The following is a 20,252-nucleotide window of genomic DNA, read 5'->3' as shown; positions in this document are numbered from 1 at the left end:
CACTGCCACCCACTAGCTTTTCCCATTAAGTTAACTTCCTCCTGGAATGACTTGTAGATTAGAATTTTCTCATTCAGGGAGTCTGGCATTGTGCCATTTTTTTTAAAGTACTGACAATAATTAAAGGGGAGTGGGGGGAATAGCAAAATGGTGGCATATTTGCTGTGACCTATTAAAAGTTTCCATGTTCATTTTTTGTGTTTGTGTGTGTCTGTGTGCCAGATATGTGCCTGGCTAAGTTAGGGTGGGGAAGAGAGAAGATGGGAGATATGCAGAGCACAGCAGCAGAGCAGATGATTTCTATGTAGAAGGTCCCTGGTTCATATTCCGTAGTTCATAAACTGTAGCAAAATATGTTTATGAAAGCATTTTTTTTAAAGATAAAGGTGCATTTTGTAAATTTAAAGATGTGTATTTAAATGTGAATTTTCATGATCTTTTAGAGAGAGAGAAAAAAAAAACAGATTAATGCGGAGCAGGATGAAACAGACCTATGAATAAGCACATGAGTGACACTGACAGGAAACAAACTGATTCATCCATCCCTTGAAATGGTTTTGTCTCTATAAAGCATAGATCTGTGTCTCCATTGTTCCACGTCTGACCTCGAGGCCTTTTTGCCTCGGGGCACCTTATTTACCTTGCTCTCCTGTTTTAATAGCATGGTGCTTATTGCTGGCCCGGCTTCTTGCCAAAACGTGTCACTGAAAAGAATGGAGAGCAAACCTCTCTGCAGCTGTTTACTGAATAAACAGCCTGCCGGATGCCTATCTTGTGTTTTCTGATCCAGCTTTGACTGTATTTGTGGAGCTGGGCATGGAGAAAGTGGCTTGACTGAACTGAAGGTGTGTTGCATGAAGAATAGTAGCAAAGTTCCCTTTATTTAGGACATTCATTAAGCACAAGGACCAGAAACCTCTCCCTTTAGTTGCTTAGGAGTCCTAGTCTCTACTGAGAAACTTCTGAGCTTTTTTTGTGTGTGGATTGCCCCAGATTTTGGCAAACCAGATCACATAAAACGTGGCCCTTAGCATGAACAGGAATCATAATTAGACCAAGGGGGGAACTGGAGAAACTCCCTTGCAAGGAAAGGCTACATCAGAGGTCAGCAAACTTTTTCAGCAAGGGGCCGATCCACTGTCCCTCAGACCTTGTGGGGGGGCGGACTATATTTTGAAGAAAAAAATGAATGAATTCCTATTCCCCACAAATAACCCAGAGATGCATTTTAAATAAAAGCACACATTCTACTCATGTGTAAACACGCTGATTCCCGGACCGTCTGCAGGCCGGATTGAGAAGGCGATTGGGCCAGATCCAGCCCCCAGGCCTTAGTTTGCCTACCCATGGGCTACATCAAGTGACACACTTTAGCGGGTGGCTCCCCAGATCTGGCCACTGCTGGTAGATAAATCATTTAGAAGCCTATTTTATAATAGAAGCCTATGATAATTGGTGGCTGGTGCCCTTTGGGATGGGAAGGGCAGAAGGCAGGGAGAGCAACAGGAGATGGAGGCAGAGCCAATAACAGGCAGAGCCATCCCTTCATTGATTATATGTGAGAAAGGCAAGGCAGGTGGGAGCTAGCTGAGGGCAGACTGAGGTTGGTAGAGCTTCTTCTTCTTTTGCGATTACTTGTAGCCAAGTAAGATTGTCTTCCATAAAAACTGTTTTAACAGTGAGTCCGTAAGTGACTGCGGAGGCCAATTCTGGATCAACACGTCCTTCCACAGTGGGGACATTGGTTTCCGGGCAGGAGTTGATCACGGTGTGGATTTGCCAAGTGCGCCTTCCTCTTAGCACATTTCTCCCTTTCATCTTGAGTTTGAGCATCCTCAAAGCCCATGACACCTTTGGTAAAGGCTGTTCTCCAATTGGAGCGCTCACAGGCAGGTGTTTACCAATTGTCTCTGTTTATACTACATTTTTAAAAAGATTTTCCTTGAGAGAGTCTTTAAACCTCTTTTGTTGATTACCAGCATTACACTTTCCATTTTTAAGTTTGGAATAGAATAGTTGCTTTGGAAGATGATCATCAGGTACCCGCACAACATGACCATGAAGAATCATTGCTTCAACGCTGGTGATTTTTGCTTCTTCCACTACGCTGGCGTTAGTTTGCCTGTCTTCCCAAGTGATGTGTAAAACAGGGTAGAGCAGTGCCCTGTTTACCCTAATGAAATGGCTTCCACTGCTGCTACTGCTGCTTCTGCCAATATTAATAATAATAATAGTGTTGGTGTGGGTGGGCCAACTGTGCATTCCGCTGTGGATCAATGCTCTTAAGAAGAATGGACAGTATTTCAGATGTAATGCTTATTCATATACCCTTAATTGGATGGATGTTAGGAACAATTTGTATTCACCACCAGAAAGCAGATATGACTTCTAGAGACCCAGGGGATAGACCTGAAACTCTATTCATTAATTAATGTATTAATAGGAAAGACATTCGCTGAATGAATGAATGAATTTCTAGGATGGTTCACATAAAAAGAGAGATACATTATATAAAAGAACAATCAATGAAGGAGCTGAATAAAGAACATTGGCTTGAAATACCGCATTAAGCCCAGAAACGTCAAGCTGGGGGAAATAAAAATGATCTTCACTTGAAACTGAAAAAGGCCCCAATGTAGATTCTGGGTGAGCCTCTCTAGAGGAAAGCATTGCACAAATGGGAACCCAGCTTGTAACCCAGGGGTTCCTAAACTGTGGTCCATGAACCACAAGTGGTCTGTGAGTGTCAGTCAAGTGGTCCATGGTGTGTCCACATTAAATATTCATATTGATTTAAACTGCACCTTTTTATTTCTTATATTGTATTTTATTGTACTGCAGTTTGAATTCTATGGAGCACAAATTGTAATATAGTAAAATGCAAAGTAATTGAGACGCAGGTGGCACTGTGGTCTAAACCACTGAGCCTCTTGGGTTTGCCGATCAGAAGGTCGGCGGTTCAAATCCCTGTGATGGGGTGAGCTCCCGTTGCTTGGTCCCAGCTCTGCCAACCTAGCAGTTTGAAAGCAGGTCCAAGTGCAAGTAGATAAATAGGTACTGCTCCGGCAGGAAGGTAAATGGCATTTCCGTGCGCTGCTCTGGTTTTTCCAGAAGCGGCTTAGTCATGCTGACCCGGCAAAACTGTCAGCGGCAGGGTTGTTGCAATACGGGGTGGGGCACCTCGGGCTCTACTCTGCGGGGGGCGGCGTGGCGCCCCCTCGCCACCTCCACCAATGGCTGCCGCTACTGTGGCAGTGGCCATCTCGCGGAGGCCCCAGTGTTGCTGGCCTCGCCCCTCGCTTCTTCCTGGTGGGGCAGAGGCAAGGGGTGGGCCAGAGAGCAGTGTCAGCGGCGGCCGCTGATGCTCCTTGCCGCTCTGCCTCTGCCTGAGTAGGAAGAAGCACAAAGCGTGCTACGGAGCGGGTTGCCGGCGGCGGTGCTCCAGTGCCCGGATCCGAGTATCCCGATGCTAGAGCGGTGGTGCCAGCAACCCGCTCCATAGCTTGCTTTGTGCTTCTTCCTGCTCAGGTGGAGCGGCGAGGGGCGTCAGTGAGCTACGGAGCGGGTTGCCGGCAGCGCAGTTCTAGCATCAGGATCCTCGGATCCAGGTGCTGGAGCACTACCCCGCCGGCAACCCGCTCCGTAGTGCGATGTGTGCGGCATGACATGTGCGTCGTGCATCATGACGCATGTGTCGTGACGCGTGATGCATGCGCACGACGGACGCCCCACCCCTCGGTGGGGTGCCTTCAGGTTTGCCGCCCCAGGCAGCCAGAAGGCTAGCGACGACGCCGGTCTGCGGACAAACGTCGGCTCCCTCGGCCAGTAAAGCGAGATGAGTTCCGCAACCCCAGAGTCCTCCGCGACTGGACTAAACTGTCAGGGGTCCTTTACCTTTACCTTTTAAAATGCAAAGTAAAAAAAATGAAAGAAACAATAAAAATGCAGTTAAAAAGCATGTGGCATGCAGCATAGTGCATTACAATTGTAGAAAAGTCATGAAGTGGTCCCTCCAAGATCACCAACCATTTTCAAGTGGAAAAATGTTTGGGAACCACTATTGTCACTAAGAAGGACCTCTTGCCAACATGTGTTCAAACCTGGAAGTATCATGGGTATATCAATGCTAATGATTTCCCCCCAAAAGGCAAGGAAGGCCAACAATGCAGAAAACAACAATGTTTGTTACACATGTCAAGGCAGAGGTGAGGCTGCTTTAGATATTTCTCATGGGAATATAGGAACTGTTTATATATCAGCAAGCTCCTGTATGGCTGTGGGGACATTTGAATGACCTAGAGAGGGACCAGCCTCATGGGAACTGACACTGCAATTTAACTCTTCTCCTGATATGCTCAAAGACAGACCTCTTTAGACCTGATACATATACAGTGGTACCTCGGGTTACATACGCTTCAGGTTACAGACTCCACGAACCCAGAAATAGTACCTCAGGTTAAGAACTTTGCTTCAGGATGAGAACAGAAATCGTGCGGCGGCAGTGGAAGGCTCTATTAGCTAAAGTGGTACCTCAGGTTAAGAACAGTTTCAGGTTAAGAATGGACCTCCAGAACAAATTAAGTTCTTAACCTGAGGTAAGGTAAAGGGACCCCTGACCATTAGGTCCAGTCGTGACCGACTCTGGGGTTGCGCGCTCATCTCGCATTATTGGCCGAGGGAGCCGGCATATAGCTTCCAGGTCATGTGGCCAGCATGACAAAGCCACTTCTGGCAAACCAGAGCAGCACATGGAAACGCCGTTTACTTTCCCGCTGTAGCGGTTCCTATTTATCTACTTGCATTTTTGATGTGCTTTCAAGCTGCTAGGTTGGCAGGAGCTGGGACCGAGCAACGGGAACTCACCCCGTCACAGGGATTTGAACCGCCGGCCTTCTGATTGGCAAGCCCTAGGCTCAGTGGTTTAACCCACAGCGCCACCTGGGTCCCCTAACCTGAGGTACCACTGTATATTTTTTTGTGTGTGTGTGCATGCGCATGCGTGTGTTTGGACCTACCCATGTCTCTAGGCCGTAATTTGTTTAAAGCTGATTTTAGTATTGTATATTTAAATTTCTGTAGCCTTCCCTGGGACATCATGGTGAGGAAATCCAACATTATATTTTCAAAAGGGGGCAGATAAGCCAGACTGTTTGAATCTCCTTGAGGCCATTCTAGGCTTCTTTGGTTCAGTGCATTTTATTGCTTTACATTCTCCTTGAGTTTCCTGCTTAATCATTCAAAACATTCAAGGCTGTTTAATCACCGTATCTATTCATTTGTATATGCCGATTCTGAATGGAAGCAGTGTTTCTCTAGGTTTCAACCCCTACATATTGCAGGGTGCAGTTTCAGAATAGCTGAAATGCTTTTCAAAGGCCCTCTTTTATGACCACAGAGTACCAAGTGGTGAAAGTCTAGTAAGTGTGCAGAACATGGCCATCCTCCCAGCTTTTTTAGGTTGTCGTCTTGCTTCCCAAAATGCTTGATAAGCTGTACAGTATTTACATTCCTTTGTATGGCCCTGGCTGAATCATTGCTTTGCGAGACTAAGGAGATTTCATTCCCTTTGAGCGTAAGGAGAGAGAGAGAATTAATGTTGCCTTGATGATGGTATTCACAAATTAAAGAAGAAATTAGCACAGCACTTCACAGTTTAAATACAGCATGAGGAGTATTAATGCCATTCGAAGCTGGTGTTGTTGCTAAGTTGCTTCCAGGCGCAAGCAGGAGAAAGTTACTGTAGTTCACCTGGTTTCTAAAATTCACAACAGTAGCTTGAAGTCACAGAAGTGATGACTACCCCTGTTGGCAGCTTGTTAGAGCCTTATTTTGTGGAGCAGACTTACAATGAAACTAATTGCAAATTACAGTTAAAAAATTCATGTGGATATACAGGGTGCAACTTAGAGTGTTGAACAGAAGCACTGAGCCTGTCAAACTGGAAGGTTGACTGGATTGCATAATTGATAGCTTTTGACCCAAGAGCGCCTGTGAGGTCACAAAAGAGCCACCTCCTAGGGTTATAGGCTTCCTGGATATCTCTGATTTTACTTTAGTTATATTGTGCATTCTCCAAGCCATTAATAAAAACAGATAAAAGTAGAACCATAGTATGCGAACAAATAACAATGCTAAATCTGGAGAATCTGGAGGTGCACTCCATTGTTTTTTGTTGTTGTTGTTGGGAAATCCTTTTATTTACACGAGAGACACAACTCTTCCCGAATCCCCTTACTTCAGAGGAATGAACCGAGAGGAGTGGGTGGCCCCAATTCCAGGTCAGCCGTGCTTAACGGGCTTGTAAGTTATGGGGAACTCTCTCAAATAGTGGCCAATCATTTCAGGCGAGATTTCCACCTGGTTGAAGGTCTTCCCATTGTACATGCCAACCATGCTGCCCACCATTTCCGGAAGGATAATCATGTCTCTCAGGTGGGTCTTGACCACCTCTGGCTTCTCCATGGGCAGGGCCTCGTTATTGGCCTTGCACAGCCACTTGAGGAGGGAGTGCTGCTTGCGGCACAGGCCACGGTTGAGCCGCCGGCCCTGGAGGGCGCTGTACAGCTGCATCAGCTGCTCGTAGGACATGTCGAGGAGCTGGTCCAGTTCAACACCCCGATAAGCGAACTTCCGGATACTATGCTTCTTCTTCTGCTCCACTTCCGCCATCTTGGCCGCAGTCTCCTCTGTGCACTCCATTGTTTTTTGAGGCAGACGGATGTCAACAACAACTCCACACATAATGTTTCTCCTTCTTTTGTAAAGTCTGCAATGTATTGCCCTGATCTTTACGGAGAATTAGTGCAAATAATTCACCTGACTCTTTCGTTTCTTCTATGTGCCACAAAAGACTCCCTGAATAATTGCAGAACATTGCTATAATTCATTATCTTTTTTGCTCTGTAGGAATAATTACTGCATTTCCTCCTAGTAGCCTGCAGCAAACTTTTAACTCTCCCTGTTGCCGAAGGGCAGCACCACAGACTGGTAAATAATACTCTGTGTAAACTTCATGTGTCTACTACAAAATACAGGGCACCTTGAGCTCCCATTTTTACAAGCTGCTATCATTTTCTTCTTTCTTTGCTTTATGACAAAGGCTTTGCTGTGACAGATAATGAAACCTTACAAATAGATAACTACTGCAACTGCTTTGCTATAAACACAGCTTGAGCTGCGTATGATATGATGGAGTTGGTTTTGAACAGCAGGGAGGGATAAAACACACCCCTCCTGTCTGTTGATACCAAAGAAACCTAAATGAATTAATGCTCATGTTCCATAACAGTGGAAGCTATTAACCAACAAAGCAATTAAAAAGAGTTCATAATCGACAGTGGTGATACATGTATATTAAGTTACCAAGACTTTGCATAAACCACTAAGGGATAAAATTACACATTATGGTGTTTTCGGTTTTTGCTTTTTTTAAAGGCATGCTTTATTTGTTGACTTAACATATCCACAGCCTCTGCAATAGCCAAAGTGCTCTGGGAAGGTCACAACAACATTCCCTTAAAAACAACAAGTTGTAAGCTGGAATCTGATGAATTTCAGAGGGCAGGGGGAGATCCAAAGTCTGGGTGCCACTGTGAAGGTGGTTTTCTCTTGCATCACTGAACAATGAATGTCTCCTGCTTACGGAAAGACATTGAGAAAGGCCTCCTTGTCCTATCTTAACATCTGGACAGGTCTATTCAGACAGACACTCCTTCAAGTATGTAGATCTCGAGTTGTCCAAGACCTTGAAAATTCAGAGGGTAACTATATTGGCAAGTAGTGCAAGTCTTTAAGAACTGCTGCAATATGACACCAACTGACCACTGTTTAGCAGCAATCAAGAGTTAGAGGATACATAATCTTGAGTTAAGGAACCAGAATAGGTGCAGGGATCTGAACCAGTTGCTGGGGTTCAGACCAATGAGGCTGATGGACATGAGTCCTCAAAATGTCCTTTTGTGCCCATAAGGCCAGGGCTATATCCTCATGCGTGGCTTCCCTGGAGCCTGAGGAGTCGCGCATCTCCCACAGGACCTCACTGGTCCAATGGCACAGGGAGAAAACTAGGAGGGAACCCATGGGAGAGAGGATGAGTGACCATCTTCAGGCCAGAGAGATGACCCTTTAAGAATCCACCGCTATCAACATGTGGACAGAGGTTCAAAAAGGCTTGGGGCTTCTGCACACTCTTCTACTCTTTTCATGCATGGTCTGTGCTTTAAAGCTCTGTGTCCGGGTGACCTCCCCCCCCCCCAATAGCTTTCCCTGCAATAACCCACTCCTTAAAGCATGGATAGGCAAACTAAGGCATGGGGGCCAGATCAGGCCCAATTGTCTTCTAAATCCAGCCCGTGGACGGTCCAGGAATCACATGAGTAATATGTGTTCTTTTATTTAAAATGCATCTCTGGGTTATTTGTGGGGCATAGGAATTTGTTCACCCCCTATATATATATATATATATATATATATATATATATATATATATATATATATAGTCCACCCCCCCACAAGCTCTGAGGGACAGTGGACCGGCCCCCTGCTGAAAAGGTTTGCTGACCCCTGCCTTAAAGCGAAGAGCAAACAGCTGTCAACGGAAAACCAAAATTGATGTTTGTTCCAATTGAGTGCTAAAGAGCAGGTTTTTGTGGGGAAAACTTTGGGGGCAAAAAGCACGCATGCTCGGATACAGAACTTTTAAGCGCGGTCCTGTGCCTAAAAGAGCAGGGCAAAAGATGAGTGTGGATAAGTCCTTGGTCTGTTCTCAACCTTTGTGGGAGCAAATTGCACCCTTGGTGCTCTCCGTGGTCCTGCAACTTTTGAGCCCTCTTGCCACACAGGTTCTGGCGTCAGACCTTTTTTTTTTATTAAGGAGATGCAGCTGTGCAGAGCCTTAATCTGGAATGTGTTCCCAATCTGGAGAGAAGCCACACACCAGTTTCCCATCCGAAATCCACCCTCCTAGTATCTGAGTATACAGGGGTTATAATCTGGACCCCTGTGCACATAAATGAAATTGTGTATTGTAGGGAACACCCTCTAAAGGGGTCAGCAAACTTTTTCAGCAGGGGGCCGGTCCACTGTCCCTCAGACCTTCTGGGGGGCCGGACTATATTTTGAAAAATATATATGAATGAATTCCTATGCCCCACAAATAACCCAGAGATGCATTTTAAATAAAAGCACACATTCTACTCATCTAAAAACTCCAGGCAGACCCCACAAATAACCCAGAGATGCATTTTAAATAAAAGGACACATTCTACTCATGTAAAAGCATGCTGATTCCCGGACCGTCCGCGGGCCAGATTGAGAAGGCGATTGGGCTGCATCCGGCCCCCGGGCCTTAGTTTGGGGACCCCTGCTGTAAGCACTCTTCAAATGCTCTCTCTGCTATGCTCTCTTCAATCCATATCAAGTCGGTAGCCCTAATGGTGGGGTTTCCTGCAGTCCCTTTTGGCTTCCTTATGACAGCTACATCTTCTTCACCAATCAGACACCAAGAGGATGTACCTAGGACCTGAAACGACCCTTCAACTTCCCCCTTCAGTTTAAGATGCTTAAGAAGCCTCAGTGCTGCTAGTCCCAGTTTTGTCAGTGGATAACCAAGCTTCAAAGGAAAAAGCTGCTGGATCAGGCCGATGGCCCAGCTAGTCCAGCATCATGTTCTCACAGTGGCCAATCAGATGACTATGGAAAGCCCACAAACACCTAAGCACAACCATGTTCTCCTCACTTGAGCATCTGAGAGTTAAATTCGAAATTCCTGCAGCTGGCTAAGTTTAGGCGAAGTTGAGTAAACACAATCTTCCCTGATGTTGTTATCATCAAGCATTATAATTTGGACCTGAAAAGGCTTCTGTGTTATCATAAGACTTGAGCATACAGACTTGATTATATATTCTTTTCTTAAGTTTTTGTTTTGTTTTGGAACGGCTGGCACAATCTGTATGTAAATGTCTCTCAAAGCTCGTAGGACTGTAATGGGTTTGTTTTCTTAAAGGAAAAAACCCTACTGCATCACCCTGCCATAATTGAACATGGAGAGGAGATCAGAATTAAGAGCAGCTGCCTTCAATGGATTGCTGCGGGGTGGGGGAAGAGAACAAAGTAGTTTATGTTTTTGGTAACTTGGATTTTTATGGCTGAAGGGGCCCATGTGAAGTAGTATACAGGAATTCTATTCTATTCTATTCTACTTGTATCCAACCCTTCCTCACAAAAGAGCCCCAGGAGGTAGACATATCAACATAAGGAAGTCTGGGAACTATAGTGCATGCAGGAAACTAGACATACCCAACAGATATTCTGTGGGTGTAAGTAAGAATGCCTCTTGTAAGATGGCCTTTCCCTTAGTCCAAGCTTCCCCAAATGAGAGCAACTTGTGTGCATGTGTGTGTGTGTGTAGCCTAACTGGAAAAATGTGACACCACACCTACAGTGGGGGTGGGTGGGTTGGTTATTGATTTCAGAACGAGTAATGCCTGTGGACATCAACAGATGGCCACCCTTACCTATGGGCCTCTGCCTTGGTTATATTTGCCACGTTTTGCTACTGTAAATTCCTCGAGGTCAAAGTGCCTGGAGAGGTGAACATCTGCTTCTGTGCTCTCGTGCTGTTAATTTGTATTCTGGTTTGACAGAATGGTTGGCTGGTTGGTTAGTTCCCCTCCCCCCCCCAAAATTGTTGCTGGCCCTGCATTTACACATGTAGACGCCAAGTGGTTTAGCTCTGTAGTTAACGGGCTGTGGCTACGAGAAAAGATAACGTGTTGTTACGGAGCACACATGCTTTACATTAAAGGGAGCACTTTAAAAAAATATATGTGCAGGACAAATGTGTTTATTTTAACAGTTTATATGTGCTGAACTTGCTCATGCTGCTCTATGGGATGGGTTAGCATCTGGCTTGCAGGTGTCACGGAGTCAGTGCTACAGATGTCTCCATGTCCTCAAGCAACCTTGGTTGATAAACCTCGCAAACAAATCCAGAAACATAAAGGCATCTAAAAGGGGCTGCTCTTCTTAAAAATAGCTCTATTGACCTGACCCTTAGAGCAGTGGTTTGGGAAGCATCTTAACAAACTATTTAAGGTTCTGCTGAACTGATTACACACCTGGCCTGGTGCAATGTTGCCTTTGATAACCTTTTCTTCTTCCATGAATTGGTCTGTTGTTGTTGTTTAGTCGTTTAGTCATGTCCGACTCTTCGTGACCCCATGGACCATAGCACGCCAGGCACTCCTGTCTTGCACTGCCCCCTGCAGTTTGGTCAAACTCATGTTCGTAGCTTCGAGAACACTGTCCAGCCATCTCGTCCTCTGTCGTCCCCTTCTCCTTGTGCCCTCCATCTTTCCCAACATCAGGGTCTTTTCCAGGGAGTCTTCTCTTCTCATGAGGTGGCCAAAGTATTGGAGCCTCAGCTTCACGATCTGTCCTTCCAGTGAGCACTCAGGGCTGATTTCCTTAAGAATGGATAGGTTTGATCTTCTTGCAGTCCATGGGACTCTCAAGAGTCTCCTCCAGCACCATAATTCAAAAGCATCAATTCTTTGGCGATCAGCCTTCTTTATGGTCCAGCTCTCACTTCCATACATCACTACTGGGAAAACCATAGCTTTAACTATACGGACCTTTGTCGGCAAGGTGATGTCTCTGCTTTTTAAGATGCTATCTAGGTTTGTCATTGCTTTTCTCCCAAGAAGCAGGCATCTTTTAATTTCGTGACTGCTGTCAGCATCTGCAGTGATCAAGGAGCCCAAGAAAGTAAAATCTCTCACTGCCTCCATTTCTTCCCCTTCTATTTGCCAGGAGGTGATGGGACCAGTGGCCATGATCTTGGTTTTTTTGATGTTGAGCTTCAGACCATATTTTGCGCTCTCCTCTTTCACCCTCATTAAAAGGTTCTTTAATTCCTCCTCACTTTCTGCCATCAAGGTTGTGTCATCTGCATATCTGAGGTTGTTGATATTTTTTCCGGCAATCTTAATTCCGGTTTGGGATTCATCTAGTCCAGCCTTTTGCATGATGAATTCTGCATATAAGTTAAATAAGCAGGGAGACAATATACAACCTTGTCGTACTCCTTTCCCAATTTTGAACTAATCAGTCTAAACATTGGTCTAAACACCCTTTCAAAGGTGCCTAAAAGTTGGTGGTCATCACATCATTTTTTGTAGTACAGTCGTATCTTGGTTTTCGAACAGCTCAGTTCTTGAACTTTTTGGCTCCCGAACGCTGCAAACCCAGAAGTGAGTGTCCCGGTTTGCAAACTATTTTTGGAAGCTGAATGTCCAATGCGGCTTCCGAGGCTTCTGATTGGCTTTTAAAGTATGTTGTTTGGTTTTGATCTCCCGACTTCTGATGTGCTTCTTCATCTCATAACTTGCATATGCCATGTGGTTTCTCTTCCTTCCCCTGCTGCTTCTGTCCACGCTATGCATTGTTAATTTACTCTGAGAACATAAACTGGAGCCGCTCCAAGCCCCTACTAGCTTCTATACGACAAATGTTGAAACACAAAATGGGCATCTTTACACACAAGTCTTCTAACATTTTCTTTCTGCTGATGGAAGAGCGATTGTCTGTTGGGCTGCTACTGGGTAATTAGATATGCTTCTACAGTCATACCTCGGTTTAAGTACGCTTCGGTTTGAGTTCTTTCAGTTTAAGTACTCCGTGGACCGTCTGGAACGGATTAATCCACTTTACATTACTTTCAATGGGAAAGTTCACTTCAGGTTAAGTAAGCTTCAGGTTAAGTACGGACTTCCAGAACCAATTACACTCATACTTCGGGTTAAGTACGCTTCAGGTTGAGTACTCCGCGGACCCGTCTGGAACGGATTAATCCACTTTCCATTACTTTCAATGGGAAAGTTTGCTTCAGGTTAAGTACGCTTCAGGTTAAGTACAGACTTCCGGAACCAATTGTGTACTTAAACCGAGGTACCACTGTACATCTTTGTTGGTTGGGACACAATTACCTCATTCCTCTTCCCCCAGGCACTGTTGCGGGGGGTCAAGATGGGAGGCTGTGTTTTGAACATGGTTTGGTAAGGTGTGTCATTTTTAGGGGGTGAAAAACAATGGCATTAAGGAGAGGTAGGGACGCATATAGAGCTTTTCATATAAAAGGCCCCAGGTTCAGTTCCTGATATCTTCAAGTAGGGCTGGGAGAGACTCCCTTTCAGAAATCCTGGGGAGTTGCTGCCAGTCAGTGCTGGATTGACAAATGTTCAGCTTCCCTATTCCTAGGTGATACGGGCAGGAGCTCATCACCCTATCAACACGGTAACAGATACCAAGACAGGAGGGGCTCCAACCATCTTAGGAGGTGATGGAGATGTGCTCCCCTTCTTGTGGGATATAGCAGCTATGAAGGATTTAGGAAGGAAGGCTCAGCCAAGAGGGAGGAAGGGTGGGATAAAATAAATAAAATCGATTATTCATTCAAGGGCTGGAGGCAGCTGGGCCAAAGAGGCTTCTCCTCCCTAGTGCTCAGCTGGGTGTCTGAAAGCTGAGCTGAGGAGGAAGACAGCTCCCCCCTTGACAGAACCAAGTGTCCTGCATTCTCTTGTCAAATCCTTCTGCTACTCCTTTCACTTGACTTTGCAATTCTATTGCTGCTTGTTCGTAAACATTTTGCATTTTTGGGGTGGGGGATTCCCAAGTGGTGAGTTCAGGGTTTCCTTTCTCTTTTTATCTCTCTCTCTCTCTCTCTCCTTCCACCTTGTCCCAGTTCTGAAGCTTAGCTGACCCCTTGACTTATTTGTTGGAAGCTGCCCAGAGTGGCTGGGGCAAGCCACCCAGATGGGCAGGGTACAAATAATACAATTGTTGTTGTTATAAGCCCCCTTATCTCCCTTGCAGCAGCCGCCTACAACTGCTCCCTATCCCTGGGCGCCGTGTGATGTTTCAAAATGCAGCATTTCCTTTTCCTTGAAGACCAAATAAGAAGGTTTTCTTTTCCCCTGGGGATGGCAAGAATTGGGAGTTGGTATAACGATCTCTCTCCACCCACCCCTAGTGCTGAGAGAACTGCTATTGTTACAACTTGGCTCCAACCCCCCGTTTGGAAAACACTGCTTTTTGGGATGGGCGCTTGAACTGCAATACTTCATTCCGATGGAATCTCCTGCTTGAGAACAAACCCTTAAGCAAACAGTTGACTGTGCTGACAAATCCCTTGGGATTTGCCCTTCCCTGTCCCTGCCTTCTTCTTCTGCATCCTAGGTAGGCAGATGCACACCTGGAGATACAGGCAAGATGTGTGGGTGCAGAATAGGGACTTGGGGGGGGGGAAGGGAAGAAATTCAATCCAGTCCGCATTTTAACGGCGAACCCACCCAAAACAAACAGCTAACCTTTGAAATTTGCGCTCATGGCAATTAGCAGGGCAGGATACTTATATCTGAATAAATACTATATTGGGGCAGGGGGGATTGTGAGAGATTAAGGTGGCAGTTTAAACCTGGAGTCAACCCCGGGCTAGAACTTTGGAAAGGGGGAGGAGGTTTGCTTCTCAGTGAGCAACCGGGAAGACTCTTGCCTGCATACTTTCGCTCCAGTCTCTCTACAATTGAAAGGGACTAGAGATTGTAAGAAGAGTTGAGACTTAAAGGAAAGGTCTCTAAGATAAACCTAAATAGGTCACCCCTCAGGAGTCCACCTTTTTGTTGCAACATCAGTTCTATAGCCCTGATTCTTCCAAAGAACTCTGTGACTGTTGAGAGTTCTATTTAAGAAGCTGCTGTCCTTTTCATCCATAATAAAGGCTCTCCCGCAGAGACATTACAGGTAAAAGTAGTGTGGGTAATAAAAAGGTAGCCATCATTTTTAAAAAATATATATAAAGAACATATTTATGAAATGCCCAAATGGGCAATACTGATGCATTTTTGTTTTGTTCACAGGTGTGCAACTTGACCCAGGGGAAAGGGAAAAGAAGAAGAAACGTTTGCATTTAAATACCCAGTGAACACACACAGTACTCAAAGGCCCCTGGTTTGGAAGACAATGACAATGTGACCTTTTGTTACTGCCCACTCATGAGTTTTCGCCCTCCTAACAGGAAGATCGTGGCAGAGAATAGCACTGACGAAAGACACTAGGCTCTTTGAATCCTGGGCTGCTGATATTTTGAAGGAAGCTTTTATCCAACTGTTGGGAGACCGCCTTTAGCTTCAGGAGAACCAATTGCTCAGTGTGCAGAAAATCCCAGGTTCCCTCTCTGATCTCTTCAATTAGAAGTCTTTCCGATACAGGGTCAGGAAATACCAGAACAGACAATACTGGGCTTAATTGGACCAATGGGCATGAAATAGCTTCCTAAAATCAATTCCAGTGGATTATGTTACTGCTAGAACTGATTTTCATATACCTGAAATTTCCTGGTGGTGTCTTCTGACAACTGCATACGCTCACATCTTGAACCGGTTCGAGAAAGACGAGGTCTTCTGGTTTGCTTCTGGAAACTCTGGAAGCCATGCTGGCTGATTTGGGGCAACCGGAAGACTCCTTGTCAGGAAGCATAAACTGCCAGCATTTCCTTTCCACAAATGTCATCACAGTAGGTAAGTCAAACAGAGCTTTCTGTTGTATGCCTATAAACTACCATTTGTCTGTGGAGAAGCAAAGACTGCCTCCAGGACTTATTTATGTGTAGGTTGGGTTGCCTCTCGCCATGTTCAGGTTGTCGAAGTGCCACAAATTACTTCTGTTAGTGTTCTGATGGAGGGATGAGGCTGATAATAATTTTAACTACATCTGGGCTTCTGTGGACATAATTGTAAAGCTGTTGCGTTATACACTGTGGTTTTGTTTAGTTCTTGATTTTGGAGTTGGAAGGGAAACATTTCTTTCTGCTGTTGCATAAGAGGTTCTATGGCACTATCTATTTCCAGAAGAGATTCCATAAGCTTGGGGGGCAAGTGGAAGAACAATGTTGCATTTGGTTTTAATTTTCTTTCTTGGTGTTCTATAGCACAAGGTAAGAAATAGCACAGAAGATTCATTTTTCCACATGTGGAACTTTGTCTGTTTTTGGACTACAGTTCCCACCATCATTGACCACTGGTCCTGCTAGCTAGGGATGATGGGGAGTTGTAGTTCAATAATAGCTGGAGAACCAAGGCCTTAACTGTCCTTTTAACTGTCCTTTTGCCTTACAAGCTGCAGCTGACTGATGTGAGATTGGACCTTCTCAGATTAGATACCCAGATTGTGGAAAGACCCCTCCAGACATCCTTTTTATGGGTGATTTGTGCTCATTGATGGTATTGGAGTGGTCATATGGGATCTTGCTTTCAATACTGTTTGCACCTGCAAAAGTTTCAAGGTTGACATGCTGCTTTGTTCCCACTTTGTGCGTGTCCTGCAACTTGCTTCAAAAATCTTGTAACTTCCGATGCAACAAGCATTCTGTTGTGCTGTAGTGCAAAAGTGGTCTTCTAAACAGCAGTGATATTGGTAACATTGGAGAATGATCACAGAACAACCAATGAAGTGGAATGGCATGTGGACAGTCCCTTTTGAGTTTTAGATGAGCTGTTATGACTTCTTTTTTTCTTGTTCTAACTGTGGGCACGGAATAATTTTACCCCCCCCCCCCTAGCTGATTGGGAGTGTTTTCACTGATTCCATCTTGCACTTGGTTTTGATTGCAATTTTACTTATTTTTGGACTATGCTTCTTATCAGACATGTATTTATTATATTAAGCTGCCTTTGGGATGGCAATTTAGGGCCTGAAAAGCAGAGTGCAAAAAGAAACAAGTGGGAACTGCAAGAAAAGGATGCAACATGGAATGTTCTTCCATGATATGTCCCATTCCATTCTCCCTCCCTGTTGGTTTCCTGTCTGAGTGTACTTAGTCCTGTGTGGGCTGCTGCATTGTTGTTGTTGTTGTTGTTGTTGTTGTTGTTGTTGTTGTTGTTGTTGTTTTGTGCTTCTGCATCTCTAAGGTTCCCCCAACCTTGCTGGTATCTCCCTCTTGTACATGGCTGGTGCAGTTTTGGATTGTGCAACTCACACTGGAAGCAGAAGGAAGGACCTCTCTCTATAGAGTGTGTTCTTATATAGAGTTGTATCCAGTGCTCATCTCATAGCAAACCCATTGAAATTAATGGCTGTGGCTAAATGAGACTCATTACATTCACTCTGTGTAGGACTGAGTTGGATACAGCCCACAGGTTTTTTGTGTTTTTGTTCTTTTGCTTGCCTGATTAATGCATGGAGGCTATGATTTGTCTTGTGTTTCCAGACTAGTAGGTAGTAGTTTAGAGACATTTTCATACAGAGAGCATAAGAATGGGAGCAGATCTCTTCAGGGGGTTGACTATATAAACTGCTTTGGCCTATATGTGAGTGGACCTCGAGCTTGCTACCAACACTGTTGGGTATTCATGCACCCACCCTTTCCTCCTGAGTTATATTCTGTTTGACTCCACCTTTCATAGTGACTGACTGAGGCATCTTTTATTAGAGAGGATACAATATGCGACCCTGCATAATAACAATCTTTATTTATGTCCACAGTGCTGTAAAGGTAAAGGTAAAGGGACCCCTGACCATTAGGTCCAGTCGTGACCGACTCTGGGGTTGCGGCGCTCATCTCGCTTTATTGGCTGAGGGAGCCGGCATATAGCTTCCAGGTCATGTGGCCAGCATGACTAAGCCGCTTCTGGCGAACCAGAGCAGCACACGGAAGCGCCATTTACCTTCCCACTGTAGCGGTACCTATTTATTTACTTGCACTTTGACGTGCTTTCAAACTGCTAGGTTGGCAGGAGCTGGGACTGAGCAACGGGAGCTCACCCCGTCGCAGGGATTCGAACTGCCGACCTTCTGATTGGCAAGCCCTAGGCTCTGTGGTTTAACCCACAGTGCCGCCTGAGTGCTGTACTATGCTCCTATTGCTACCCAAGAAATCTGTTTTTGCTTGACTCTGTATGTGCACACACACACACAATTCTCCAGATGTTTGCAGTAGGCTGACACAAAAATGTGAATTTCAAGCCACTTGCCTTACATTTTATAACCATTTAGTGCAGTCCTATATCTACTCTGAAGTAAACCACATGGTGTTCAGACGAGCTTCCTCCCATATAAGATGGTACAGGATTGTAATCTTATTCTTAGTTTTATGACAAGATTTGTGCCCAGTTCATTTCTGGTGTTCAGACTCTACGGCTGGATCTAATTGCCTTTTCAGATTAGTAGCTAGAGGTGTTCTTCTGTCCTGTAGCTCTGTACCAAGACTGCTCATTGGTTTGTTGGCTTCCTATCTCCATGGAGTCCTCTACCTGATATCCTTCAGATAGAGAAATTTAGCCGGAAACAGCAGCGTTCATTAGCCTTGTCAAAGCCTGCAAGTCTGAGAAATGTAGAGGATCTGATTTAAAATGCTGTTTATCTCCCTCTTAACTATGTTAAGATGAAATGGTGAATATGTTTATCTGGACACCATGGTTCTAAAAAATGGGGACATGCTGCATAAGTACTTTTTTTGGAAAAGGGAAATTGTACACTTAAAGTTGTATGATATTTCACCAGCAAATCTAGCAATCTCAGCACCTCTCATCCATAACCCAGCTTCCTGGCATGCTACCTTTCTATGGGCAGATTTTCATCCATGCAACCATGCAGCCTTCCAGCACTCCAATGTAATGCTATCATTCCTGAACATATAGCTTGGTTCTGAGTTCAGAATCATATTCTGTGCAAAGGTTCTCTCTCTCTCTCTCTCTCTCTCTCTCTCTCTCTCTCTCTCTCTCTCTCTCTCTCTCTCTCTCTCTCTCTCTCTGTACAGTCGTACCTTGGAAGTCAAATGGAATCTGTTCCGGAAGTCTGTTCGACTTTCAAAACATTCAGAAACCAACGCGTGGCTTCTGATTGGCTGCAGGAAGCTCCTGCAGCCAATCAGAAGCTGCAGAAGCCATGCCAGACATTCGGCTTCCAAAAATAGTTCGCAAACCGGAACAGTCACTTCCGGTTTTGTGGCGTTTGGGAGCCAAAATGTTTGGGAACTAAGCTGTTCCAAAACCAAGGTACGGACGTCTGTCTGTCTATTGGAGGTGTTGATGGAGTAGGAGCTTGAGTAGGAGAAGTTAAGTCAACTGTAGTGTGACATGTCCAACTTGATCAGTTAGTTTTATCCCCAGGTTTTCTCATTTTGGCTGTGTGTGAATATGTTCCATGCTAAAAGGGATGCTTCTAGCACCAACAGTTTGGGTAACAGAGAAGCGGTGGTGTGTTTTGCTTTGCCTTAGTTTTTGGAGGCTGGCAAATTTATGTTTTGCGGTGGGGAGGTGGAATCCTGGGAACACATCAACAATAAATAAACTTCAGGATATTTTCTTTCTTTCAAACAAGATTTTTAGTTGCTGAAAGCCTTCAGGTGGTGGCATGGGATTTTGCCTTCCCCCCTGTCAGATCCGCCTGGCTTTGAAAAAGTAAGTCAGTTAGCAAATAATGAAACTTGTTCTTGTTCAGAGATTTATCCATTAGCTTTTTCCTTCCTTGCAAAGTGTAGCAGGCAGCTGTGGATTCCTGTGGCAGGAGTATGAGATGGATTTTCATAGTATTTTCACCATGTCTGCTTAGTTTGGAATAGGGAACCTTTATTCTCATGAAGATCCACAGAAAAGTCAATTGGGGGTCTGAGCTAATGGTCTATGGAGCTGGAGCCCAGGTGGGGCAGAATATATTCCTCTTTCAGCAAACCTTCTAAGTGGAGATGTTTAGGCCACTTGATACCTGCATTAGGTGTGAATTTATTACACACACACACACACACACACACACACAATTGGGTTAAATTGTACGCACACATAGAGACTAGAGACACATACACATTCTGTTTTTATTAATGCAAATGTTTAAGCGGTTTTTTAAAACATACACAATTGTTCTGTATCTGTTTTTACTACACTGCAAATCAACTCTGGATGCTTCGTGGGAAACGATTCATGAATAAATATCAATAATATGAATTTTTATCTTGTAAGCTGCCTTGGGTTTGCTTTTTTCATGAAGAGGAATGGAGGATATACATTTCTAAGTAATGAAAAATATCGAGCTGCAGCTTGAGGGCCGAGGCTGTACCTTGGTTAGTTCAGGCAACCCTGATGAGTCACATGTCAAAGATGTTCCTCTAATTGGCAGTGATTCATGGTAAATGGCCACTCTCTATCTGTGAACAAATTCATAGGCCATTGGCTCCTGAACACCTAACCCAAGAGATATTGAAG

The 20,252-nt window shown here is 44.7% G+C and overlaps 2 protein-coding genes across 3 annotated transcripts in view; one reads left to right on the top strand and one right to left on the bottom strand.

Moving 5' to 3' along the window:
• Positions 1 to 20,252, top strand: part of PLCH2 (phospholipase C eta 2) — a 331,389-nt gene that overhangs the window by 2,048 nt on the left and 309,089 nt on the right. The window contains exons 1-2 of one of the 2 annotated variants that reach the window (XM_060276183.1): positions 4,850 to 4,957; positions 14,916 to 15,575. In XM_060276183.1, the coding sequence (XP_060132166.1) occupies positions 15,488 to 15,575 (88 nt within the window). In that variant the 5' untranslated portion in view covers positions 4,850 to 4,957; positions 14,916 to 15,487. Of the gene's footprint in view, positions 1 to 4,849; positions 4,958 to 14,915; positions 15,576 to 20,252 lie in introns of those variants that run through there. The other variant, XM_060276182.1, reaches the window with a different exon arrangement.
• Positions 6,197 to 6,681, bottom strand: LOC118086486 (small ribosomal subunit protein uS19-like). The gene has a single exon (XM_035118128.2). It carries the CDS (start codon positions 6,667 to 6,669, stop codon positions 6,280 to 6,282), a length of 390 nt encoding a protein of 129 aa, XP_034974019.1. The 5' UTR covers positions 6,670 to 6,681; the 3' UTR covers positions 6,197 to 6,279.

This window comes from Zootoca vivipara, chromosome 6, assembly GCF_963506605.1.
Source record: "Zootoca vivipara chromosome 6, rZooViv1.1, whole genome shotgun sequence".
In the NCBI taxonomy this organism is placed as follows: Eukaryota; Metazoa; Chordata; class Lepidosauria; order Squamata; family Lacertidae; genus Zootoca; species Zootoca vivipara.
This window is presented reverse-complemented; position numbering and strand designations above follow the sequence as displayed.

Coding starts and splice junctions, on each gene's coding strand:
- LOC118086486 (XM_035118128.2), bottom strand. CDS start 6,669: ATGGCGGAAGTGGAGCAGAAGAAGAAGCATAGTATCCGGAAGTTCGCT.